This window comes from Malaclemys terrapin, chromosome 1 (assembly GCF_027887155.1).
Source record: "Malaclemys terrapin pileata isolate rMalTer1 chromosome 1, rMalTer1.hap1, whole genome shotgun sequence".
Classification (NCBI taxonomy): Eukaryota; Metazoa; Chordata; order Testudines; family Emydidae; genus Malaclemys; species Malaclemys terrapin.
Genome location: NC_071505.1, coordinates 121435718 through 121463055, shown reverse-complemented (window position 1 = coordinate 121463055; position 27338 = coordinate 121435718). Strand labels below are relative to the sequence as shown.

Below are 27338 nucleotides of genomic sequence, written 5' to 3'. Positions count from 1 at the left end.
GCCCCAAAACATCATACATACCTGCATTTTAAAAAATATAAATAAATGAGAACTTATTTTGCTTCCCTAGGAAACATAGGGACTGCCTGAGCTGTACTCGCCTCCTTCCCCCTTGTGTTCATGCTGTCCTTGGATTTCTTGCTGTGTTTCAGTTTTGCTGACTATTCACTTGTAGAGTGTGAGAGGATGTGTAAGGTGAGCCAGATTCTGTTCTTGTTTCCACTGTTGGAGAACTCCACTGAGTTCACAGCAGTGAAACTGTGTGGGATTTGCATCTATATCTAGTATAGCCTAGAGATAAATTATGAATTTGACACTTGGATATCACCTATAAGTCCCCAGTGATGAAACAGGATGTACTTCCTACTACAAATAATGCGTATGGGACTTTCCATATGTGTTTTTTACAGATTAATAGGCTATGCTCGGGAACTAGATACTGGGTAACTGCAGATGTGAACCTCTTTATGGTGCAGTGTTATCCACAACTGATCTAAATCAGTGGTTAAAAGCAGCACGTTGCCTATCTTTAGTTCCCGAACATCTCAGATGCTGGCTCTTGTTACCATCAGAAAAATAAAAAATGAACAAGTAATTACCTACCTCTTAAAAATACGCAAATATAGAAAATATACAAAAATATATGCTATATTTTTCAGTAAATTAAATTGAGACATTTAGGCACTGATCCAGCATAGTATGAAGGTATGTGCTTAGCTTGGGCATGGCATATGCTTGTTAATATTGAAGTACCTGGAGCTACAGTCCTAATGGGGATTGTGTGTAGTTGTGGGAAGAAAGCATTTTTGGGGGTAGGGAGAGCTGGGGAGAGTTTTTGAGGCAGTTTATTTTGAAATGATTTTTGATGAATATGCATTATGACTGTGTGAGCACCTAGGTATAAGTGCAGTAATGAATAAATAAGCAAACATGCCCATGGACCAGGATTCTCTAGTCCCAGTGGTAGGTTATTAACATTGATTCAGAAATAGTTATAAAATTTGATCATGTCTCACAATATTATTTTTTAACATTTTTAGTTTAAATTACCCAGCGTTACTGAGTGTGGAGGTCTGCATTTAGGCCCACCACCACACACAACACCCCGTAGGGTTTTATTAGCTCTCAAGCAAAGTGTTGGTTTTTTTTTAATTCTGTCTGTAAAATTTTCATTGAAGATTGATGCTTTTTTCTGATTGATTTTTATATGCTGAGAGTGAAACACCAATTACAACATTTGCTTTTTAAAACAGAATTCTTCCGAGGCTAGCTTTGATAACGGTTGATGATAAGAGTACATAGGAATAAAAATAGTTAAATATTTGTTGTTCTGAAGAAAGTCAGACTTGGGCAAGTCACTTAATCTCTCTGTGCCTCTTTCCCATATATAAAATGGGGAAAAAGTCCCTTTCTCCTGCCCCTTTTCTGCTTTGTCTATTTTGATTGTAAACCCTATGGAGCAATGGATACCTCTTATTATGGATTTGTACAGCACCTAGCATAAAGGGGATCTATTCTTAACGGAGGCCTCTAAGCTCTACTGTAATTTACTAGTACTAGAGAATACACTGTGCTGTGTGATGTTGGCTGTGCTAGTCTGCTGAAAGAGTGGTCCTGTGGTTAGGACACTGACTTTGGACTGTAGAGCCAGAATTTAATTTTCTGCCCCACCACAGACTTCCTGCGTGACCTCAGACTATTCACTTAGTCTGTCTCTCCCTCAGTTTCCCATCTGTGAAGTGGGGCTAATGCCAGATAGAAATTCTCTGTCTCACAGGGATCTTGTGAGGATAAATACACCAAAGGTTCTGAGATGCTCATATCATATTGTTAGAGGGGCTGTGTAAGATAGGTCATTACTGATGTCAGTAAAAAATGTTTATTGTGTATGTAACTGCGGTATTGTCGTGTATAGTCTGTGTATATTTTCCATTTTGCCTAGAGCAGCAAAATGCCCTGTAACCAACCCTGCTACCATGGAGTAATGAGTAGATACCATTTGCGACTTTTATATGTAACGTTCTATCTCCACTAGGTGTTAAGAAACCTTAGGTTGGAGAGCAACTTTTGTTCCTTTGATACCGTCTTGTTAACCAACCTTGAGGAAAGCATACATGGAACTGAACACAGTGTTAAAATTCCTAATATTCCTTGCATCTGAGAGGCCATAATTTTTTATTTTAGCACTGCCAAGAGGATAGGAGGAGCAGATCGCTGAAGTCAAAAAGTAGGGCACATATTCTCAGGGTTTCAGAAGTCACACATGTTCAGTCAACATATATATAAAGCCATACCAGAGCAAAGAAGAATAAAGGGGGAAAAAGCATGGAAGCTTGCACATTTCTTGCAGGCTTATGGCCTACAGCCCTGCATTGGGTGTTCAGAGAACCTGCGCTGAGTGGGAGGGTGTAGGTGTCATTGAAAGATTTATGGTTGACTCAGCTATTTCCCCCACATTTATGGTTTCATTACTGTCAGAATGTTTTCAATCTAATCTGTGCCCAGACATTGTGGTATCTAGGCATTGCTGGAAAAACAAAACAAAAGATCCCCACCCAGACAAATAAGGGAAGCATCTTTCAACATCACTTTTATAGGTATTTTTTTCAATTTTCTGCAGATTGCCTTTTCAAGGTGTGTCCTATGAACCGATATTCTGCACAGAAGCAGTACTGGAAAGCTAAACAAGCCAAACAAGGAAACCATACAGAAGCAGCCTTGCTTAAGAAACTACAAGTAAGAGACAGGTTATCTGAATCTGTAGGCGGTGGTAGAATTACAATAGAATGAAACAACAACAAATACCTGGAGAATTGCCATGATGAGTATTATGCTACTATAGCAACCCTCCTTATGTACCCCTTCATCCACCCTCCTACTCCTTGACCGGCAGTGTTGCCCTTTACATCCTGTCTGTCCTGCCTTAGATTGTCAGTCCTTTGGGACAGGGATTGTATTTTTACTTATTGTGTGAAGCACTGGGGACTCCCATGACATAATATTAATTTATCAAATAACTGACTTAATAGGAGCAGCCCTTTCTTTTAATTTACTGTGTCATTTTAGGTCTGAATTCTAGGAGTCAGGCAAAGGGACACTTAGAGAACCTTTTTCCACACCTTCAGCCTGAAATATCTCCAGTAAGGCTGTTTTTATTGCCTTCAGTCTAGGTGGTGGCACTTTCTCACCTAATTGTCATTGGACACCATATACTTCCTCCTGTGCATCAAACACTGGATATGAGGAAAGGGTTCCTCTATTACTGAAAAAGGGTCTGCACAAACAACAGAATCAGAGGGATGATGATGGCTGGGTGAAACGTGATTACCTGTAGACATAATTTCACACAATGAAGGGACAGCACTCAATGCTACTTTCTAAAAGCAATGAAGAAAACCTCCAATGGAAGGTGGTGTAGATAGAGCAGGGGACTAGGAGTCAGCACTCCTTGGTTCTATACCCACCTCTGCCACTGACTCTGTTTGACCTTGAGTAAATCACTTTAAACTCTGAACCTGGAACATGTAGTTTGTGAGCTGAATGCTTCACTTGAGCAGAGTCCCATTAAAGTCGGGAGGGGGAGGGTGGGTCTGTGTGGGTACAGCAGCATGCCACACGTTGTAGAATCAGGGCCTCAAGCATCTATAAAATCACTCACTAAAACTTAGCACAGTATTGCAAAGATTAATTCTTTAAAGTTTTTTAAAATATTTTTGAGAATCTTGGGTAAAACATACTATATAAGTGGCATTATTACTGTGCAATTCTTTTTCCTGTAAGTTTTTTCTGATATAACCAGAAGTGTTTTGGTTTATACTGTCCATATATTTTATGCTTTTTTTTGTTTTTGTTTTTTTGTTTTTGTTTAACATTTCAAATCTTAAAGGAGAAGATGGGAAGGTGGAACTGCTTTTTTTTTTTTTTTTCCAAAATTCAGGATGACATAAAGCACCAGGAAATATATTTCTTGTTATTGAACTTCTAAAATAGCATGCAGCTAGGACATGATCCGTAAACTATGAATCATTTTATTTTGGGGAATATAAGCCCTGAATGATTGTATGGCATCTGTGTGTTTTATAGTGCACAAAATTATGATGCAGCAAGAGACTGGTGCTAAATTGTTTACATCAATAGTGCAGTAACAGCTGTAAATTGAAGAAGGCATTTTTAATGTGATGCCATTTCCTTTACTTCCTCACCATCCCAATAGCTGAATCCTAATATTGATTTCCTATTGAAATAAATGATTCTTTTACAGCATGCGGCAGAAATGGAGCAGAAGCAGAATGAATGCGAGAACAGAAAGTTGTTGGGCGAAATCGTAAAATATAGCAATGTCATACAGGTAAGCTACTGAGATGCATCTGCAGTCTCTCAGAGCTGAAAGGGAAACAGATGTTTCATGTCAGGGGTTCTTGGGAACATGAAACTAATGTTGCAATTCTGGTTGTCACAGAGCAGATAAACAAAACTTGGTAAAAGGTGTTATACTGTGTTTTTCTTTTTTTAAAGAATACCAGAAGTAGTGTATATTCATTTTCTAATGATGTGCCACGATAGTATTTATCAATATGTAGTTATTGTTACTTTAGTCTGGAAAATGGATGTAAATATACATTTCCATGATATATGTTGATATCATCATTGAAAAAGTGCTATGCAACTTCATTTAAATCACAGGAGTCATTCTTCCTTCTTGACATAAATGTGAAAGATGTTATATTCTCAAGCTTAGTAAAACCTTTTCTTAACATACGGGGGCCTATAGTTGAATGATCTCATTAAAGGGGTAGTGACATTAAGAACAGTCCCAGGGAAGAGGGCAAGGGGCACCCGGATCTCTAGCGGTGAGTTTCAACTTGCCTGATCATTGTATCCCAACTCACTGTTGTTATACTCTGTATCTAAGAGATGTTGTGTAATATGTAATTGGAAAGCTCATAACTCACCTGCTAATATCATTGTGTAATGTTAGGTGCAAACAACTGATGCAAAGTTACAGACATAAACTGAAATCATAATTCATAAAATGTGTTTGCCAGTCAAACAGGAGTTACTCCACCCTAAGCAAAGGAATGTAGTTTCACCTCTAGGCCGTTACTTCTAAAGTACTTTTGAAAGATCATGGAAATATATTTAAAAATCAGATCAACAGTTATCAAGCTAACAAGTGGGGGAGGGGGGAGAAACAGCATGGCTACACCCCAGCAGGGAGGAGGAACTTTATCTGAACTATAATGAGGGTGGAGGGGGTTCTAAACCTCAAATAATAAGCAATTGAATCAACGGATTGAATACAACATTAGTGTATCCTATAAGGAGGGCCCTACCAAATTCATGGCCATGAAAAACACATCACGGACCATGAAATCTGATCTCCTTCTGTGAAATCTGGTCTTTTGTGTGCTTTTACCCTAGACAATACAGATTTCACTGGGGAGAAAGTTTCTCAGATTTGGAGGTCCTGACCCAAAAGGGAATTGCAGGGGGTCACAAGGTTATTTTAGGGGGGTAGCAGTATTGCCACCTTACTTTTGTGCTGTCTTCAGAGCTGGGTGGCCAGAGAGCGGCGGCTGCTGACTGAGGGCCTAGCTCTGCAGGCAGCAGCGCAGAAGTAAGGGTGGCAATATCATACCAGATCATCCTTACTTCTGCGCTGCTGCTGGCGGTGACTCTGCCTTCAGAACTGGGATCCTGGCCAGCAGCTGCTGCTCTCTGGTTGCCCAGCTCTGAAGGCATTGCTGCCGCCAGGACCAGCACAGAAGTAAGGGTAGCAGGACTGCAACCCCCCTTACAATAACCTTGCGCCCCATGCCCCCAACCTCCTTTTTGGGTTAGAACCCCTATAATTACAACACTGTGAAATTTCAGATTTAAATAGCTGACGACATAACATTTGTGATTTTTAAAATCCTATGACCGTGAAATTGACCAAAGTGGACCCTGAATTTGATAGGGCCCTACATATAAGGCCTTTTATGAATGCTTGTAACCCACTGGTGATTAATATGATTGTAAAATGTAGTTATTAATACTGTAAGAGGAATTATGGATATTTATTGATCTTATGTTTTAAAGTGTATGGCTGAACAAAGCAAGGAATAGTTCCTGCCCAGACGGAAGTGGGGATCCGGGGGAGGAGGTCTAGGGAAAGCTATTTACTTGTCTTCTATGTAAAGTAAGCATGGTAGGATCAAAACAATGGAAGCCCCATTTATATACCAGGGGAAGCCCGCAGGAATGGAAGAACAGCATGAGGTCAGCTTCTTGATGGGCACAGCAGGGGGGTCATACAGGAAGGCTTCCTGCCTCCTGAAGCAAGGTCCTTGAATTTTGGGAGATACAAGCAAGGACAGGAAGCTGTTTTAGGCATCCATCATTAGGCAGACACAAGAAGCCAGCACCCTTGAAAGCTGTGAAAGATGGGTCCTTCAACCAAGTGTGGGTGGGTGAATGGGGTGAAGTCTCTGGAACTGAATATAGGTGAGAAACCTGCTTAGGCAAAGAACTTTCACCTAGGAGGACAAGGGAAACCAGCCTTTTGTGCTTCTGAGGGACAGTCTGCCACAGCTGGGAAGAGAATTGACAGATGAAAGAAACAACTTGAGCAAAGCCTGTATCTTGCTAGGTTAAGTTGTAGACTTTTAGATGCCTATTGTCACTTTTATTTGCTTGTAAGCCTTGCTGACTTTATTCCTTTTACTTAATCTCATTTAACTTATCTCCTATTGTAAAATAAAACAAGTTTATTAACTACAAACCAACTCAGTGGTGTGTTTAAAGGGAAGGGTGTATTCACCCCAGTTAAGTTGTTAAACTGTGATGTGTTTTTGTGTCTGAAGGAACAAATGAACCATATTATTTCTCTGACCTGTACAGGGGAGAGCTGGACATTGCAGAGCACATGGTTTTGTGAAAAGATGGGACTGGGAATGTGTTGGGGTCTCTTTGCTGGCTGTAACCAAAGCTGGTGGAAATTGGTGCGGGGGCTGCTGGGATCAAAGGTGCTGAAGCAGGGCTGTCTAGCACACAGACATTCAGGGTGTGACCTGCATGCTGGTAGGCTGTTGGTGAGAGGCTGAGGTTGGCAGCTACAGCAGCAAAGCATTGTGAGGCACCCAAGATTACAGGGGGAGGGTGATGGTCCCACCCCTCACTGGTCTGGATTGGCACCTTGCACTGGCCAGACTGTGAGCAAGGTGTATATACTATATGCCACATAAGTGATCACTACGCTGTTTTCTTTAGGATCATATACAGTAAATATTTCCTTGGTTTATTCTAATGTACCTCAATCTTTTTTCTAGTTCCATTTTTGTCTTCGTTTATTTGTTATGAAAAATTGCCAAAAGCTTTTTAAATAAACCCCTGACAGAAAGGCAGAAGGAACCCTAATTATTTGTTTTATTGACAGTTACTGCACATAAAAAGCAACAAATATCTCACCGTCAATAAGAGGTTACCAGCTCTCTTGGAGAAGAATGCTATGCGGGTGTCTCTGGATGCTGCAGGGAACGAGGGGTCCTGGTTTTACATCCAGCCGTTTTGGAAGCTGAGGAGCGAAGGTGATAATGTAGGTGAAAATACTGAATCTCAACTAAGTTGTTTAGGGAGAAAGTAAAAGGATGCAAGAAGAAGAAGAATTTCTTAGTTAATGGCGTAAGTCAGGACTCAAAAAGCACACAGAATTATTTCTAAACAATGTCTTTGCTGAATATACAGTACATAAATATATAATGCCACCTCAAATGCCAGAGGGAAGATAACGTCCCGGGTTTGGTTCTACACTGGTGATGCACAGTGGGTAAGAGTGTCAGCTGGTGTAAATTGATGTAACAATGACATCAGTGGTGCTACACTGATTTACACCAACTGAGAGTACATCCTGTTGCACATTTGGGGGGGGGGGGGGAGAGAGAGAGGGGAGGATGATATAGGAAAAGAGCCCGTAGATTCTGAAATGAACTCACAAAAAGCAAGAACATTCAGCATAAAGGGCAAAATTCCGTTCTCAAGTCCACAGAGCAGATCTCTAGCAAATATGCTGCACTTTTTCCATGCATTGAACTCCTTATACCCTCTCAGGAAAACTTTGCCTAACTCCGAGAGGGAATTGGATTTGATAATCAGGTGGGTCCTTTCCATCTCTATCGAGTATGATCCTACTATTGAGTCCAGGCGAGTCTTGCATGTTAGTTAAAGATAGAATGTAAGCAGAGATCATGACTGCAGATCTCAGAGAATTGTGTCCTAAGCTTGAAACTCACTCCTTAAATCATGATCCACATCCACTATGCCAGTTCAGATCCACCTCTGAGAGGGCCAAGTTCCGGGTTTGGCAGCTTCACATTGCAGACCTGACTGGGGATTCCTGGGCAGGCTCTTCAGTTGTGGAGTGCTAAGCAAATCTCTCATCAGCAGTAGCCACGTACAGTAGTGCTTTCTTAGACCACAATAGTTTCTTATGAAAATATACTGGAGGAAAATAGTGATTAAAGTATGCTAGAGGGAGTCGTTACAATGTATTTGATTTGTCTAATAGGTCACACTGTAACCCAGGGGTAGGCAACCTATGACACACATGCCAAAGGCGGCACGCGAGCTGATTTTCAGTGGCACTCGCACTGCTCGGGTCCTGGCCACCGGTCTGGGGGGCTCTGCATTTTAATTTAATTTTAAATGAAGCTTCTTAAACATTTTAAAAACCTTATTTGCTTTACATACAGCAATAGTTTAGTTATATATTATAGACTTCTAGAGAGAGACCGTCTAAAAACATTAAAATGTATTACTGGCACGCGAAACCTTAAATTAGAGTGAATAAATGAAGACTCGGCACATCACTTCTGAAAGGTTGCCTACCCTTGCTGTAATCTTTGATTCAGATTTTCCCATTAATATGTTTAGATGCAAAATTCAAACATAATATAAACCCAAGACTGGATCCTTGATTTGGTTATAGGTAATACATTTAAATCCAGTTTAAGAACTGTGAGTGACGCAATGAGGATGAAATTCATATTTTATTATATGATAAAACTAAAGCAAGCATGTTTTAAAGAAGTACAGTCTAACAACTGAACTCTGCATTTATGCTCACGTTCCTAAGATGAAAAGACACTAATGGGTGATCAGTCCCTTGATGAAGGACTGGGTGTCGGGTCCTTCCTTTAAGCTCTGTATGATGGTGTATTCCATAAATTGGAAGCTACCCTATTTATAGTAAATTATAATATATTAAATCCACCTTTTTACCATGTGTGTTCTTCAGCTGCCGTATTTAATTATCAGTACCTCAGAACCAAAATACCATCATCTTCTTTTTTGGCTATTAATATCAAACAACATTCTAATTATCATTTGTGTCAATCAATATTCCAAAAGATCCAAAAATTCCCCTACAACACTTGCTAAAAACAGTTAAAACAAAAACATATTTACTACATGACCCAAGGTTATGCCTTGAGTCACTACTATTAATACCTTTTTATTCACTCATACTAACAAACTTAACTTTAGGCCTAAAGTTTAGGCTTCATATTAGCTAAAGGCCTATGCCCTACTTGCATTTCAACACATTTTCAGTTAGCCTAAGTAAATATTACCCTCGTGGTTTAGAATAGTGGCTGCTTAGAATTGTGAGATTTTTCTTTTTAATAATATCAAATTAAAAATCTTTTTTGTTTTATTATTCTTACACTGACTTCTTTGGAGCACTTCCATAGATATTTGGCACCATGATCGAACCATATTACTTAATGCATTCTAGCAGTCTAGTTTGGATTTACTTATTAATATCCAGTTAGGTAGATGTTCTAGAAACTGATAGTAGTTTTGTCCCAATTCTGCAGTCCTCCATCAAATAAAGCTCCGTTTGACTTCTATAGGAGATTTGACTGGTAAGGACAGAACCTGCTCTGATTGAAGTGAATGGCAAAGTTTGCCCTGACTACAATTAGTGCAGGATTAACTCCTTACTGACTGCTGATTTTGACTCTCTGCCAATTAAACTTGCTTTGTGTGTGGTATTGTGATAAGCCAAGGGAGATGGATATGCACAGCCACTCACAGTTGGTGCTCAGAAGTCTGCAGAATAGTGGCCTAATCCATCTGTCTGATCTAATTATAGTAGTATCTCAGTAGGTGAAGTCAGGGCCGGCTCCAGGGTTTTGGCCGCCCCAAGCAGCCCCCCAACCCCCCCCCCCCCCAAAAAAAAAAAAAAAAAGCCACGATCGTGATCTGCGGCAGCAATTTGGTGGAAGGTCCTTGGACCGTCCGCCGAATTGCCGCTGAATAGCTGGACGTGCCACCCCTCTCCGGAGCGGCCGCCCCAAGCACCTGCTTGCCAGGCTGGTGCTTGGAGCCAGCCCTGGGTGAAGTTACTCCAAACTCCTATTGGACTTCAGGGTTGCTCTAAATTACCACAGCAGCAGTGGCCCCCTAGGGGCCATTTTGCTGGCCCAAGATTGCCAGAGTACAATGTGTTCTGGGCGTGGCTTCTGCCATTCCCAGCACATCCTCTGCACCAGGGGGCTGGACAGAGGAGGGTTGCATACAACTGGTGATTGCTTTTTGCAAGAGGAGGCTTCAGATGCCCTATTAAATCAGCTTTCCATAGCCTTTGCATCCTGAGATCTGGCCCAGAGATTATAGGGACATAGTTAGGCTCTCATTAAAGTCAAAGGATAGATTCTCATTGACTTAATGGTGAATTGCATCAAACCCTAGAAGATACCTATTTAGGTTGGAAAGTGAAAGAGTTTAGACCAGGGACTCATTAATTAATTACTGCCACAAAGTGAGAGTGGGAAATAAAACTGAACCAGTTCAGGTGTTTGTAGGAGTTACAGTTCCTTTCCAAATCTTTGCCTGGGTCAGCACAGCTGCGTGCCACTCCTTACGTCTGGCCCTCCCACCCCCATATAAAATCAGCTGTTAGCTCTCACGAATAATACCTTTTTTAAAATGGGATGCTTGATTATGTGTTAGCTCAGTAATTTTGTTGTTGTTATAATCCAGCTGTACTTTCAATGGATTTTGAAGTCCTGATTCAATTCTGCAGGATACAAGCCTGATGGTTTATTTTGGTTAATGAATTGTCTGATCTTAACTTCTTACATGGTGTAAGTAAAGTCTGTATGAAGCATGGCATGCAGGAATGTATTGCATAAGTAATGCACTTTAAAGGCACTTTTTTCATCCTTGTTTTGGATTCCTTTAGTAAACTTTTTTGTTTTGGATCTGCTAGGATTTTGACATGTATTCTGAGCATGATGACACCTTGTTTTGTTACCAGTATTTATTTAACTATTGTTAAACAACTGGAAACTTGTTTTCACCCCCCCTCACCACCAATGGGCCAAATTCATTAGCTTTGATTTCAGTGGAGTGACATGAAGGATGAATTTGGCCCAATGTGGTGTCAATTGCATTAAGTTAGCAAATGCAGAAATCAACTTTGTGTGTTTGTGTTCCAAAAAAGCATGGCTCTTGCAGCATTTCTCAGGACACGGATCACAGTTTTTAGTAGTCACTTCCTAGTTTTTGCCTATATGCGTGCTTAGACTTGCTGTGAACACCAAAACCAAATCCCAGAATCAACACCAAAGTGTGAGCAGGGCTAATGGTATTATTTTACTTGGATTTAAAGTATTTTCTCTGTTAGATTTGAGTAGAATTCTTGTCACATAAATCTGTTGTTTTTTAGGTTGGAGACTGTTTTCCCCAGATCTGGCTGTTTTGTGCAGCTCAGGCAGTGCACAAGAGGTGGAATCTGGCTGTAGCTGACTGGCTGGCAATTCCTCCAGTAGGGAGGGATCCGTCAGTTGGCATAGCTGGCATCTGTGATGACCACCACCCATTGTGTAGGTGCCTTTCAGGACAGGGGGGGCAGACCATAATTTGATTTTCAGTTGGTATATGATCCTTTAGGGCCCATAGCCAGCTGGGGTAAGTTAGAGTACTCCTTAGGCTGCTCTAAGTCAGATCACACCTGGGGTTGGGCCACAGCCACTCACTTAAGCTGATCTGATGTTGCCCCCCCCAGCCCCCCCACCAAAACAAACCCCAAAACAAAAAAACCCTGGCCCCAAGCCTCTAAGGCTGTTGTGAAATCAAAGACCTAATGATGGAGAATTTTTATTGATAGCAAGGGCTGGAGAGGGATCTTCCTCACAATGTCTGGACTATTTTCCCAAGTTTTACCTACCATCTGACTGGCAGTGCATGGGAATGAAGAGCAGTTAATGCAGTTTTTATCTGGATTGGTTTGGTTTTACAGACATGGAATTGATAGGTTCATAGGACCACTTTTCCACCCACAAATGCCTACTGAATCAAGCAGCAAGCTCACTGAGAGTGCTGAAACTTGTTGGGATGACACTTTGAACCTGCACCGTTCACTGGGGGATGTACTTGCTTATCTGGTTGAAAAAAATGCCATGGTCTCTGAATTGTCCTCAGAATAAGTTGGCCAAGCAAAGGTCCAAGAGCATCATCTGGGCTGAGCCCTTTTAAAAAATGTAGCATTGCTCCATTTTATTGGATAATTACATGTGACTAAATTGACATTTATTTCTGGCCTCCAGATAGTTGTGGGAGACAAAGTTGTACTGATGCCAGTCAACGCGGGGCAGCCTCTGCATGCCAGCAATATAGAGCTTCTAGATAATCCAGGCTGCAAAGAGGTGAGTTCAGCAAAAGAGGGATAGTTGGCAATTCAGAATATGTACGCTTCCTCCTTTTTTGGTATGCTCAGCTCCCGCATGGGCTAAAAGCCAGTAGCATACACCAACTCTAACACTGCTGATACTACCCCTGAGAGAATGGCCCAGCTACTTTACAACCTAAAGGCAAAACATGCCTGATTCTGCAAGGCACTGACAGCTTCCTGGGAGTTGTTGGGTACCTGACACTCTTACTGATGTCAATGCGTGAGGCAGGTGTTTAGCACCTCTCAGTATCAGGCCTTTAGGCTCTCCTGTTAGTAAGCACTATAACCAGTCATAAACATTTGGGCCACTCTATATCCATCATCATCATTGCCACCCATCATTATTTATTAGTGTTACTGTATTAGATGGGAACCCTTGTCATGGACCAGGACCCCATTCCCCAGAACAAAAAGATCTTACTGTACTGTTTTATGTATTAAAAAGACTAAATCCGTGTTAAAAGAACAAACAAACCCTCAACCTATAGGTGTGTATATATTTTTAACAGGTAAATGCTGTTAATTGCAACACAAGCTGGAAAATAACTTTATTCATGAAATACAGTTGCTACAGAGAAGACGTTCTTAAAGGAGTAAGTATGAGTCACATTTTTGTAATTTTGTTTGTATTGAATTTTAAAATTTGGAACAATTATGCCATATTCAGGTTAATTGCACCTAGGAGAAATATTACAAAGAACTAGAACTGGAAAACCACCTTACAGGAACAACCATAGCTATCTTGCATTATCTAGGATCCTCCACCAGTGTCCCACACCAGTCCTATATAAAAATGCAAAGGAAGAATACTGGCTTACTGTTGAATAATCTTAAGTTTTTATTTGTATTGTAGTATATCCCAAAGGCCCCCATCAAAATTGAGGACCCCCAGGGCAAGATATGGTACAAACACATGACGAAACCTCTGCCTTGAACAGCTTACCCCTCTTAGTTTCAGCCAAGATGCAGAAAGCGATTGTAACAGGTAGTAGGAGGGAGTGGGGCATGAAATGGTGGGAGTACCAGTTATAAGCTGCTGCTGCTATAAAAGTGAATGTTGTGCACAACTTGAGGGCTCTGAATCGCTTAGTTTTATTTTAAATAAATTAATATCACCAGTCCCCACGTGCTCCCTAACTAGCCATTATCAACTGGCAATTTCATGGTGGCAATGGGTTTTGAGGAGGAATGTGAAGGAGGAAAGAATAGGTGCTTACAGAACTGTTTGGGGAGGGTGTTTCTTGCTTTACGGGAGAGGTGGAGGACAGCAGGAAGATGCCTGTGGAAGAAGCAGATGCTGGAGACTGGCATTGTTAGCATAGCAGAGGGGGCAGGACACAGGAGCAGTATAACACACTTGAACAAATAAGTAGGGTGGGGTCGACTTATGAAGCGAGGGCAAGAAGATAGTCTGATGCAGTGGAAAAGGGGAAACTGCTGGAGGGATTCAGAGTGAAAGAAGGGTTACGACAGGCAAGGATGTTGACCTGGAAAGGTGGAGGGCAATGCAGGTGCCAGGGAGTGCTGAGAGGAGGATGTCGTAGTAGTTAGAATGGGAGGTGGTGAGGCTGGAATAAGAAGTTGAGCTGGGTGGGCGAAGAGAGAAGGCGGAAGCTTTAAAAATTGTGGCGGAGGACGAAGTAGTGTGACTTCAATGCAGCTTGGATGTGTGGGGCAAAGGAGAGGGAGGGGCCAAAGTTAACACAGTAGCAGGGAGGACAGAGAAAGCACAGGGAGTGTGTCAAGTTTGGCGGGGAGGGACCAAGGTCCTGATCCTCCCCCACCCTGGAACCTTATGCAGTAATTTACACTTGTTCCGAGGCTACTTGACATGATGCCAGATCAGAATTTCTAGAAGTTTACATGCATCTGGCAGAGGTGTAAACGACCACACAAAGTATAAGACTGTGGAGGATTGGATCCAAAGTTCAGCTTTAGTCAGCTTTAGTTCCAATTGATGGTAAGACATCCATGAGGAAACGTCTGGGAGAGACATGCTGAGATGAGAGAAGGACAGGTCAGGAATGGAGCATAAAGATGGTAATTGAAGCAAGGTGAGCCAGTGAGATCCCCTAAAGAAAAAGTGGGGAGAGGACAAGAGGGCCAAGCCCCCTCTCCACTACCAGAAATGATGTGGGAGAAGGAGAAGGCCCCATTGAAACAGACATTGCTGGAACAACCAGATAGGCAAAAGGAGAACTGGGAGAGCACAGAGTTGCAAAAGCAAATGATGATAGGTTGTTAAGAAAGATATGATCCATAGGGTCAAAAGCATCGAAGATTTCGAAGCAAATGAGGATTGGGTTGAGGCCTTGCGATTTGGCAAGCTCTGCAGTGAATGTGACTCTCCATCATCACAGCGCCAATGCTCAATTCAGCATAATTAGCAATCTGTGTTAGAAAAGGCCTAGGACAGGAATAACTGGGTATTGCTGTCTGTGTTGAGGTGCATTGACAGAACTGTGTGAAGGGGAAGCTTGTACAACCCCTGGCTACAATATGCCTTATTCACACTTCTAGAGTGTGCTGTCAGCTATTCATTTTCACCAAGCACTATTTTTGATTAAGCATAGTTAGAAAACCAATTAAAAAAATTCCTTAAACTTAAAAATTACCCCAAGGTTGACTAGTCATCTTTTCATTGTCATGCTTTGAAATAGATTTTATTTTCATTAACGTTTCACAGGGTTTCTATAAGAATAGACTTTCAAGTCAATAGCCTGTCTGCAGCCTACAAAACCAAGATGTCTTCTCCTCTTTCCATTAGGCCCCAGCAACAGGAAAAAAAAAAAGTCAAAGGTCCCACTTACACAAGTGAAAAGTAATGTGGACTCTGTTGACGCCAGTGGATTCATATGGCTCAGATTCTGGCCCAACATTTCCAATCACCTTGTCTTCCATTTGGTAATATTCCCTTTCCTGTTCCTTTAGGGGGATGTTGTTAGACTCTTTCATGCGGAACAAGAGAAGTTTCTGACCTGTGATGAATATGAGAAGAAACAACATATTTTCCTTCGTACAACATTGCGTCAGTCAGCCACTTCTGCAACAAGTTCTAAAGCACTGTGGGAAATAGAGGTATTTTTGCCTGTTATAAATATTTTAGGATGCAAAGGGCAGTACTCAGTAAAAATGCATCATTCCTGGCCATTTGGTATCACCATATACCTCCCAGTAATTATTCTTGTTTTTATGAAGCAGTGTGTGTGGGATGAACACTTAAGAGATGCTTTATTGCTACAGTCATGTAGGGGAGAAGATTTTTTTCTTGCTGTGTATATATAGCTGCACAGAAGCAAAGTAATGGAGGGTCAAATTCAGATCTGGCATAAATGGTGCAACTTTATCAAAGTCAGTGCAGTAACACTGCTTCTCCTGAATCTGACCCAAGATAGGTATATATGGAATCTCATGGGATGCACATATTTGCCATTAATGACACATGGCAATAGAGTACGGCCCCGATTCAGCAAATTGATTGAGTCCATTCCTCTTCAGCAGAGCCTGTGCTTACAGTAAGGCTTTGCTGAATAGGAAGGTTTTGCTGAATTAGGGCCTAGATTAGCAGGATTTTTTGTTTTTGATAGAAGAATGGGGGCAATTGATATGTCTTAGAACCTTACTTCCACAGTGTGCAAGGATCCCAAACTGCTAGACAAACGTTACGCTGTGAAAACAAAAGGCTTCTTACTTGGTCAAACCCGCATTTTTGCCTGGGTAGGGACTGCAGGAGTGGGCCCTGCATATCTAGGGATCACTTAACTCATTACTGAGAAAAAAGGCAATGCCAAACTGGAAAGTAGTAAGTAACACTACAAAACAGTGGAAGACCTAAAGGAAAGAATACCCTGGCCAGCTCAACTGACACTAAGGAGATTTGGCCAGACAGAATGTAATTATCCTGGTGTCCTATATCCAGAACACCCTGATAATTAGCAAAAAGTGCTATGCAGTTTATATTGTTTGTATTGGTGGTATAGCTGTGTTGGTCCCAGGATATGAGAGAGACGAGATGGCTGAAGTAATAGCTTTTATTGGACCAACTTCTCTTTCAGCAACAGAAATTTTTAATAAGAGAAGGAGACACAGTGTAATCTGCTTTTAGTAATGCCCATGTAAATGTGGAGTAGTGCCATTTACTCTGTTGGATTCAATGGAGTAACTCTAGATTCACACATTATAGGCGGCACATTTTCTTGCAAGCAGTGAAATATAAATGTAAGTAGTTATGATCCGTGGCAGATTTAGTGTAAGCACAGAATTTCACCCTGTAGTAAAATATTTTATCATTCCATGATGAATTTACATTGTACAGAATATTGACCGCATTAGCTATTAAGGTTGCCAATTTTGGTTGGACATATTCTTGGAGGTTTCATCACATGACATAATCTTTAATTTCTGGAAACTCCAGGGCAATCCTGGAGGGTTGGCAACCCAATAGCTATAGTAGAATTAGTATTTCAGCATAATGAAGACAGCAGTTTCTCTGAATGGGCTGTATTGTCCATGAGGTAGGTATTTTTGTGTGGTCCTCATGATGGCTGGTATGACTAATAATCTGTATTTCTGTCTGTAGGTTGTACATCATGATCCATGCCGTGGAGGGGCAGGACAATGGAATAGCCTGTTTAGATTTAAACATCTAGCCACTGGGAACTACTTAGCTGCAGAGGTAAGAACAGCATCTAAATAATTGGAAGCATGTAACAAAACTGGATGAGATCCTCACATACCAGGCAACCTTGTGCTGTGCATTCTTCTAATTCAGAACTGCTAGAATATTCTCTATTACTGGACAAATATAAGCTGGTTTAGGACAACTTCTGTCTTTAGTTTCAACTGTGTCATTCACTGTTTGGTCAGATTTTTGTCACCAGTTATACCAGTGCAACCCTACTGATGTTGATTGCTATATTTTGATTTAAGATGGTTGCTTTTTTTTATTTCGGTGTTCTTGCTTTTACTTGGTCTTCGGAATGTTGTTAGGATAAGTCAAATATTAATTTTTGCTGGCCCAGACAGCTGCATACAGATTAAAGCTTTCTGAGTTCAACTGAACACAGGATAATTACTGAGGCGGATCAAAGAAATGGGAGAAGGGACAGTAATGCAACTTCTGTAGACTGTGCTAACAAAAGAGAAGCCCTTAGGTGTGTTGTGTTGTTTTTTTTTTGTTTTTTTTTTCCCCCTCTTTTGGGTTGAAAAAGATTTCCATCACGCTAATGAAAACTAGGGGCCAGATCTTCAGGTGATGTAAAGTTAATGGAATGACATCGATTTACACCAGCTGAGAATCTGGCCCGAGGTATCTTAGAATTGTGCGCCGTAAGAGCTTGTCTTGAGGGACAGACTGGTTATGTCATGATATCCTGGTATTTGTATCATGACAATATGTCGTCATTAGACCTGGTTGAAGTTTTCTAAAATTCAATTAACTTTGAATTTTGACCAATAACCCCCTGCTCCCACAAAAAATCCCTCCCAAACACCTACCAGAATATTCCACAATTATTATTATTATTATTTTTTTTTGGGGGGGGGGGGTTTCTGATGTGGTGTTTTACCTGCCACCCAAAAGCAACAAAATATCTTGCCCCCCCCCCCCCCCCCCACACGTACGTCCCCCCTCCTTCCCTTCCCCCAAAACAAAAACCATCTGGAAAAATCTGGAGGAGAGCAGTTACTGAGAAGCTTCCTCGGTTGTGATCCTGAGTTTGTCTTATTGAAGTAGTTATGAGCTTTATTGATCATGTTTATCTGCTCCATTTTAGGCCTGGTTGTACATGTGACATTGTACTGATATAATTTAAGATATGATTTTCATATTGATCTGGTTAAACCAGTGCAGTGCTATGTGTGGACATTCACATCAATTTAAACCTGACTTATATCAATTTGGCTTGTGCTTGCAAACTAGCTTGTGCTTGTAAATGTTCACGTGCAAGCTATACTCATTTAACCAGTTTTAAACCAATATGAGAGAGTCCACACACACAAGTTGTACTGCTTGAACTAAACCAGTGTAAGTTAAACCACTTCTCTGTGTGTAGACAAGTCCTTATATCTACACACTACTGCCATAACTCCCAGAATCCTGTCATGACATGCACTGAGTTCAGAGTGAGACCAGTTGTGGATTATCAGGAGCATTCTCGTATCTAGTTATTGCCAAACCAAGGTCAAGAATACGAAGAGTGTTCTCCCGAGGATATTAAGATACCAGTCCTATTTTTACTTTAAGAGCTGTTGAAGTTAGTAACCTTTTAAACAGCTCTGATATAAACCGTGCATAGTATAACCGGGACTCTGGTAAACCTAAACTCCCTGTCTGGGTGAATGTGGAGCAAGGTACCTGGGACAGATATTGCAAGCACCTGCAGTGTCTTTGGGGACCAAACTGTATTAAGTTTATGGATGGTTTATGTATCATTGTGGACCAGGGATTCTATGCTACTCTGGGGAGGGTTACCACAGCTCCTCCAGTAACTACAAACAGCAGGGGGCGATTAAGGCTAATCATTGACACTGTGAACACCTTCATAGAGGTACCAGCTCTGCGTTGGCTTGCAGATACTGGGTCTTCCAACGACCAACAGACACAAGGGGTTTTGGTATAAAAAGGCTGAGTTTAAATTGGCACAGGGCTTTTTTTGATTCAGTAAACAGGATTCTCTGTTCAAGGGGAGTGGGGAGAAACCTTTGCAGAAGGGTTGGAAGGACTTTGGCTTACAAGGGCCCATAAGGCTGATGCGTGGCCCCTGGTAAGCTTTTAGCACAAGTATAGAAAGGTTTTTTTTTTATCTGTTTTTGTTTTCTCTGTACTGCTTTTTACCCTCAGAATAAACGTATTTTGCTTTGTGAAGGCTGTTTGGTTACTGGTACACATTATTGTATCTTCTGGAGAGAGGTTAACCACAGGTGCTGGACCTTGGTCAGATCTGCTGGGGAAATCACAGTGAAGTGCAGAGGGACTGAAAGTCTAAATCCCTGGTCTGGAGGGGGAGAGACATAGGTCTCTGCCCGAGATAGGTGGTGGCTGGGAGTCTGAAACCTTAGCCCTCAAGGAAGACCAGGAGGGAGAGCAAAGGTGCAAGTTAATCCTGAAACTATGACATATATAGTAGCAGCGTGTGCTGTCTACGACAATGGGGAATTGCCAGTAAAGTGCCAACAGCAGCACTGAATGCGAGCAGTGTAGAAAGGAAAAGCACAGAGAAAATCCTCATATTTTCAGGAAAGGGATAGCAAAAATAGAGATGTGTGGGAAAATAGGTTATGAACAGCTTAAAAAAGTCAGCTGGTTGAGAAATGCAAAGAAAGGCAGCTCAACGCTGAGGAATGGACAAAGGCACATCTGGGCAATCTGATCTACTGATATACTTTGAGGATCGGAAAAGGAATGATTGTGAAGGAATACAGGGAATGTCCAGTCCACTTGCAGAGAATCCAATGGGCAAGGGGAACTCTTGGAGACACCTCCCTAAAGGGAAGCAGTGAGGAGGCTGTCAGCGGCTGCAACCATGCTGCATCCAGACTGAAGGTACCGCTGCGGTAGGAATTGTGGACAGACTGACAGTCAGAGCAAAAGAAGCTACAGTTGGAGAGGGACAAACTGCATCTGGAAGCCCAGCTGCTTGCAGACTGGGAATGAGAGAGAGCAGACCAGGAGAAGCAGCATCAGCATGAGGAGAGAGAGAGGAGGACCACTAGGAAGAGGGGAGAGAGCCAGAGAGAGAGTGAAGGAGTGTCAATATCAGCTCAGTATGGAGAGACTGCACCAGCAAAACTCTGCTCCAGTAGGTGGAGGCAGACTCCACATGCCTATTCCAGCTGGGTTGTCTCCAAATTATTTCCCTGCTTTAGGAAGGGGTAAGAAGTATGGATTTCAAAATGGGGTGTAAATTGAGCAAGGGGGCAGGAGGACTTGGTACGGTATCTGACTCCATTGCTTTCGGAGAAGGCCCTAGGTGTTTTCAACCGTATGGACATAGGGGACTGTGACGGAATATACCAGGCCCTGCCATACCCACCCCAAAAGAGGGCAGTGGAGAGGGTCCTTCAAGCTGTCTAGAGTGGCTGACAGCTACAGAACCCCGGGCAGGGCAGTGCTACTAGAAGCTGGGGAGAGCGAGAAGGAGCCCTGAGCTGGTTGCCGGGACTCCATTAGGACAAGGCCCTGATGTCAGGGTGAAGCTGGCGCAGGGCTGCGGGGAAGTGGTCCAGGGAATTAGAGAAGCTGTGCAACATAGTTAAAGGGACTCAGCAGATGGCTGCAATCTACAGGGTTGGTGGGCTGGGAGCTGGAGTAGTGGGTTGGCCCGGGTCTCCCCCAACCCCCGTTAGCCAGTGTGGGGAAGTGGCCTGTACATTGAGGCACCCCAGAGGGGGAACTGAACTATAGTGGCCCAGCTGGAGAGCTGTAGCTAGGAAGCCCCAAGAGGGCAAAGGTGTTGTCCCTGCTCTGGGATGGAGCAATGCCCCAGGGCTCCATCCCTGGAAACAAACTGAGAGAGAGTGAACACGCGCGTGCACTCGGCCGAGCGGGAGCTCACAAGAGGTGAGTGCACCCTGTTACAGGGACTATAAAGATTAATTTATAGGCATATAAACAAGCCTTGTTGTGAAACTGACCCCTGAAGCATGTAGGAGAAGGTTTCAGGGAGTTTAAAAAAAAAAAAAGAAAAGAAAAGGGGCATATAACCTATGCTGAGGTGTCAAACCAATTAGGAGTTGCGTAACAAACTGGGGAACTGGTTGGGAGTTTACCATAGTCGATGAGGCATATGAATTAATGGGTTTAGAACAATTCTACAAACTTTGACACTCCCACCCCCCGCAACCTAAAAATCATTGTTAACAGACAAGGACCTTAGAAACGAAACTAGCTGGGACATGGCCAACCAATATATGGATAGTCGACCTGAGTTTGATTAAAAAATTCAAGCAAAAGCTGACCCCAACCGGGACCTGAAGGAGAATGGACTAAACACAGACTTGGGGGGAGGCAGACCCTAACTGGGTCTCCAGAAAGGAATCTGGGGATCTGAAATGGTTTTATTGCAACAAGAATAGTCATAAGGCGATACACTACATGGGCCCGGATAGACCAGGGGCTGGTGGTAATCCGCAGTGCTGGCAGGTGGCAGTGACCCCACCTATAGCAGAAGCAGATCTGGCCTTGATGGTTCAGTCAGTAAATCTGACTCTTTCAGCCCCCAAAGGGGACTCAACAAAACATTCTTTCCTGGTTGAGGTGGTTGGGGGAAAAAAGCTGAGAGATACTGGACTGAAGTAACTCTGGTGCTCCCAGAGATGGTGGACCACTAGCTATCCCTTATAGACTCTTAACTATTCAGGGATAATGGGAACCTTCTTTCCAAGTCCTGGCAACTCAGATCTATCTGAAACTGGGTGACAGTCAGGAACCTAAGGATGTTGGCGTGCACTCCCAGCTGCTGGTAGAGGTCTTGTTGGGGAATCCTGGCCCCAAGCCACTTGTTTTCTACTTTTGGCTCTGAGTAATTACACAACAGCTAGGAGCACCAGAAGCTCCCAAGAAGTGGGGGCACAACCGATACCCAAATAGCGGCCCCTCCCCCTGCCCCACCTCTTCCCCCCCCCCCCCCAAGGCCCTGCCTGCCACTCATTCCTCTCTGCCAACTACCAACCCCCCCTTCCACCTTCGCTCGCCCTTATGGCAGGCAAAAAGTGGTGGAGTCGTGGCCCCCTGAACCCTCCATTCCAGCACCCCTGACAACAGCTTTTGGCTCGGACTCTGATCTGAAAGCCGACAGGTGGAGAGGCAGCTCTGTGCTGCTGCCTGACACCGTGAGTGCATGCCCTAGGGCTGAGCTGGGTCCTGCTGATAAACTGACCTCAGAGGTGGGGAAGCAAGTCCCAAGGAGCAGGCTGAGCCTAGCCTCCCAGCTTCTGATCTGCAAATCAAGTAGGAACAATCGACTGACCCTACTCTAGAAAAACCTAGGGTGGCTGCAGCTCACTTCCTTATCGCCCTGGGACAGGAGGGCACTTAGAAATGTTTCTGGGGGAATCAGGGACTGTTCTGTAGAGTGGAGGTCCCCCTAGGAGTGTTGAGACTGTTGGTAGCACCACAAAAGTACTGACTTAAGCTACTCAGCCTAGCCTATGATGTATCCTTCTCAGGGCACTGGGGAATACATGCACTTACTCCGGGATTTCCACTGGCCTGGGTTTTTGAGTACAGAAATACTGTAAATCTTGTGACTTATCCCAGAGCACGGGGGAGGGCGAGGACAAGGGTAAGGCTGCCCTAATCCCTCCTTCCCATTCTAGAGGAACCCTTTCAGAGGGTTGCTGTGGACATTGTGGGCCCCTTAGCAAAGTTACCTGGCTATGGAAAAAGTGTATTTTGGTGCTAGTAAATTACCCCATCTGCCCACCAGAAGCACTAGGCCTGTCCTCTATAGAGGCAGACAATGTGACTGACGCTTTGCTAGAAATATTCAGCTGGGTCAGGTTTCCCCATGAGGTTCTGACCAGAGTGTGAAATTTGTCTGCCCTGCTTGGAGGTCTTTGGGAGAAATGTGGGGTTCAGCACTTCTGGTAATCTCCCAACCCCCCAGACATAGGGCCTGGTAGAGCGATTTAATGGAACCCTTAAAATGACGATGAACATTTCTGTGGACTAACACCCTGGTGACTGGGATAAATGTTTATCTTACCTGCTATTTGCCTATCATGAGGTTCTCTAGGAAGCCACAGGATTCTCCTCTTTCAATCCACTCCATGGGAGGAGGGTATTGTTCTCCTAGACTTAATGAGGGCTGAGTGGGAAGGTACATCCTCTCTGGAGTGGGAGTCAGTGGTGGAATACCTGTTCGCCTTCAAGGAAAACTCATTGAGATCATGTTGGTCACCTGAGATAACCTAGCTATAGCTTAGGAGAGACAGAAAGTCTGGTATGACTGAAGCGAATGTGCTAAGACATATTATACAGGGGACCATATTATGGTGCTCATTCCAGTGCCAAGGAATAAACTCCAGGCAGCCTGTGAAGGCCACTTTAAAATAATCTAATAGCTCAGTGAAGTGAACTATGTGGTGGAGCTGTCTGATTGCTCACGCCAGATCCAACTGCATCATGTGAATGTGAGGAAACCATATTCTGACAGTGAGAATCAGGCCCTGGCCATGTGCCAGCACTGGAAAGACAGAGGGAGCATCCCCCCCGCAATAGATCTGGTGGCAGGAACAGGGGCCAACCTCTCCCTAGACTGTACATGCCCACACAGCAAGCAGTGATCACGAGGGTACTGCAGGCCAATCACCAGGTGTTTTCCAGTAAGCCTGGACACACCTCGCTTGTTGTCCATCAGGTAGAGATGGACCTAAGGGTCTAATTAAAAGTTCATCCTTTCAGGGTTACCGGGAAAACAGCCCAGAGCTTGGGGCAAGAAATAGCTGACATGCTAGAGTTAGAGGCGATCCAGTGATCAAGTAGTCCCTGGTCATCCCCTGTTGTATTGGTACCTAAGAAAGATGGGTCAATGAGATCCTGTGTGAATTATTGAAAGCTCAATACCATCACTCTGTCTGATGCATTCCCCATGCCTAAAACAGACGAGATACTGGACTAGTTGGGAAGAGCCCAATTTCTGACCACAATTGACCTCACTAGAGATTATTGGCAGGTGCCTTTGGACTCTGATCCAGGGCTTAAATTGGCGTTTTTCACCCTAGTAGGGTTCTCGGAGTTCCTGGTCCCATCTTTTGGCCTCAAGGGGGCTGTGACTACCTTTCAGCAGCTGGTAGATCAGTTATTGGATGGGGGTGGATGAGTTTGCCCTGGCTACATAGATAATATTTTTAACTTCAGCCAGACATTGGAAAAGCCCGTGACCCATGTAAGAAGGGTGCTGCACAGCATTCAGACAGCGGCCCTGGCGGTAAAGATGGAGAAATGCAAGGTGGGCACAGCAAAAGTGGTATTACAGGAGATTCGTCCCTTGCTTTAGTACTCTGACTGCTGCTGTTACTGATCCGTGTAAAATAGAGAAGCCAGACAAAGTGTCAACAAGCCGTCTGTGATCTGAAGGAAGCCCTTAAGTACGGACCTGGTTCTGGTAAGCCCAGACTTTAACAGCCTTTTGTGGTGTTCACAGACACCTCTGACGCAGGGTTTGGGGCTGTGTTGGTGCAAAATGATGAAAAGTGGGGAGACGCCCCATTGAGTATTTGAGCAAGAAATTGCTTCCCCAACAGAAAATACCATTCAACAGCTGAAAAAGAACGTTTGGCTACAGTGTGGGCGCCCAGGCAGTTCCAGCCGTGTCTATTTGATCGACATTTAACTGTGTACACTGACCACTCATCCGGTTGCATGCGATGGAAGGGACAGATGCCAAGTTGCTATGGTAGAGCCTGATGACCCAAGCTTATGATGTGGAAGTGATTCATGGGAAAGGAAACGCAAATTTGGTCTCCAATGCTTAGGCCAGAAAATAAGCCAGTGGGTACCCCTAGGGTACCAGACACCTTTGCTACTAACTGCTACTTTATGGGGGAGCTGTGACAGATACTGACTGCAACCATCTGTAGTGACCTTGAGCAACCACATTGTGTGAAGTTTATGATAGATTTTATTGTATTGTTGTGGGCCAGGGATTGTGTACAGCTCTGGGGGTGGGGGAGAGTAGGGTTAGCACAGCTGCTCCTGGAGGAACTAAAAACAGTGGGGGAGGGAGGGGAGTGATTAAGGTTAGTCGCTGAAAGGTCAAACACCTTTAGTGAGGTACCCCTTCGTTGGCCAGCAGATACTTGTTCAAACTGGGTCTTCCTGCGACCACCAGACAAAGAAGGGGCTTTTGGTATAAAAAGGCTGAGTTTAAATTGACACAGAGCTTTCTTTTGATTCAGTAAACAGGACCTTCTCTCCAAGGGGAGGCCCCCAACCTTTGCAGAAGGGTTGGAAGGACTTTGGCTTACAAGGCCCCATAAGACTGATGGGTGACCTCTGGTAAGCTTTTAGTACAAGGAACATTTATAGCATAGGGAATGCTTATTGTTGTTTCATATTTTTCTTTGTACTGCTTTTACCCAAAAGAATAAACGAATTTTGCTTTGTGAAGGCTGTTTGAGAACTGCTATGCACTGTTGTAGCCCCCAGGGAAAGGTTAATCAGAGATGCCTGACCCCAGTCAGACCTGCTGGGGAAATCACAATGAAGTGCAGAGGGACTGCAAGTCTAAAACCCCAGTCTGGAGGGAGGGAGATGTGGGTCTCTGCCCAAGATAGGTGATGGCTGGGAGCCTGAACCTTGAGCGGGTGCCCTTGATGAAAGCCAAGGTGGAGATCAAAGGTGCAGTTAACCCAGAAACTGTGACAATCCCTTTGCAGCTTGCTGGCCAGTCTCACTCCACTGCACAAAGTGCAGTAGTCTAGCTTGTCTGAAGCCAGCTGGCTCTATTCTATATTTATTATTTCTATTACAGTGCTGGCTAGTGCCCCCCAACTGAGATCAGAGCCCTGTTGTACCAGGTGCTATGCAGACATGTTGTAAAAGACCGATCTACCATGAAGAGCTTGCACACTAAATAGACAAGCCTAGAGTAGGAGAGGCATTTCTTCACTGCCCTTTTGAAGATGGGGACCTGAATGGAAATTTTCAAGTGCATTTTCAAGAGTGCTGGCTGGCTCTGCTTTCATCTCAGATGTCATGTGTCCAAAGGTTTTAACAAGGGCATCCTAAATCTTCAGGTAAATGGGGTGTATGGCAATGTGTGCTGAAGCGGAGTTTAGAATCTTTAAACCTCTGTATTGGCTTTCCTGAGGAAATCACTGGCAATAAGGTTCTCAATATGGAGAGTGGCATAGACGCAGTGCAGTAACAGCTGGAAAAGAGTTCAGATTGAACAAAGGTTATGCACTGTGCCTTGAAAGCAGCATTAACTACTGCATCTGTGAAGTGTAAAAAATCTGCTAGTGGAGATATTAAAGGTAAAGCTGTAATAAAAACCTGTGAACCGCTTTTTGTACAGTTCACATGTCAGGCACGACACGCCAGCCAGGCATCCACCTCAAAGATTTATAAACAAGCAGGCAGACACGTAATGTGCGTGAGGTAACTTTTAAATCAGTTGGGCAAAGCTTACTGAGTGCTTATCTGTACTCTTGCAGCAGAGAGAGATTACTCATGCCATGAATTAGCAACCCCGTCACATGCTGGCATCACTTGTTTTTGTTTAAGCCTCTATGATAAAGATATCTAGCGTGGAATAATAAACACAAACAAAACAAAAATTCATGACTAACTTTAAACTTTTTTTCCTCCCCAGCATATTGATACAAGTTCTGTCACAGTTGAGCTATTGTAAATCATGTTTCACAACTGGTGTTTACTTGTTGCATCCTTCTGTACGTCGGTTTGGTACGTCCTTCAGAGGGCTCTGCAGTAAAATGTGGGTGGATGGGAATGACTCCCAAGTGATCAGTGTTCAGAACTCTGATCCCTGAGGCCCAAATGCTCCCCAAACAGTGAAATCATAAAGCAGCACTGAGCTAAATCCCCTGCTGGAAATATCCAAGGGTGAAATCCTGGCTCCGCTGAAGTCGAGGGGAATTTTGTCATTGACTTCAGTGG

General features: G+C 43.3%; 1 protein-coding gene across 2 annotated transcripts in view; it reads left to right on the top strand.

Moving 5' to 3' along the window:
* ITPR2 (inositol 1,4,5-trisphosphate receptor type 2) overlaps positions 1–27338 on the top strand; it is a 352852-nt gene that overhangs the window by 57122 nt on the left and 268392 nt on the right. For both annotated transcript variants that reach the window (XM_054037167.1, XM_054037158.1), the window contains exons 3-9: positions 2621–2736; positions 4262–4348; positions 7418–7576; positions 12591–12689; positions 13225–13308; positions 15647–15793; positions 17295–17390. In XM_054037167.1, coding sequence (XP_053893142.1) covers positions 2621–2736; positions 4262–4348; positions 7418–7576; positions 12591–12689; positions 13225–13308; positions 15647–15793; positions 17295–17390 — 788 coding nt within the window. The remainder of the gene's footprint in view (positions 1–2620; positions 2737–4261; positions 4349–7417; positions 7577–12590; positions 12690–13224; positions 13309–15646; positions 15794–17294; positions 17391–27338) is intronic.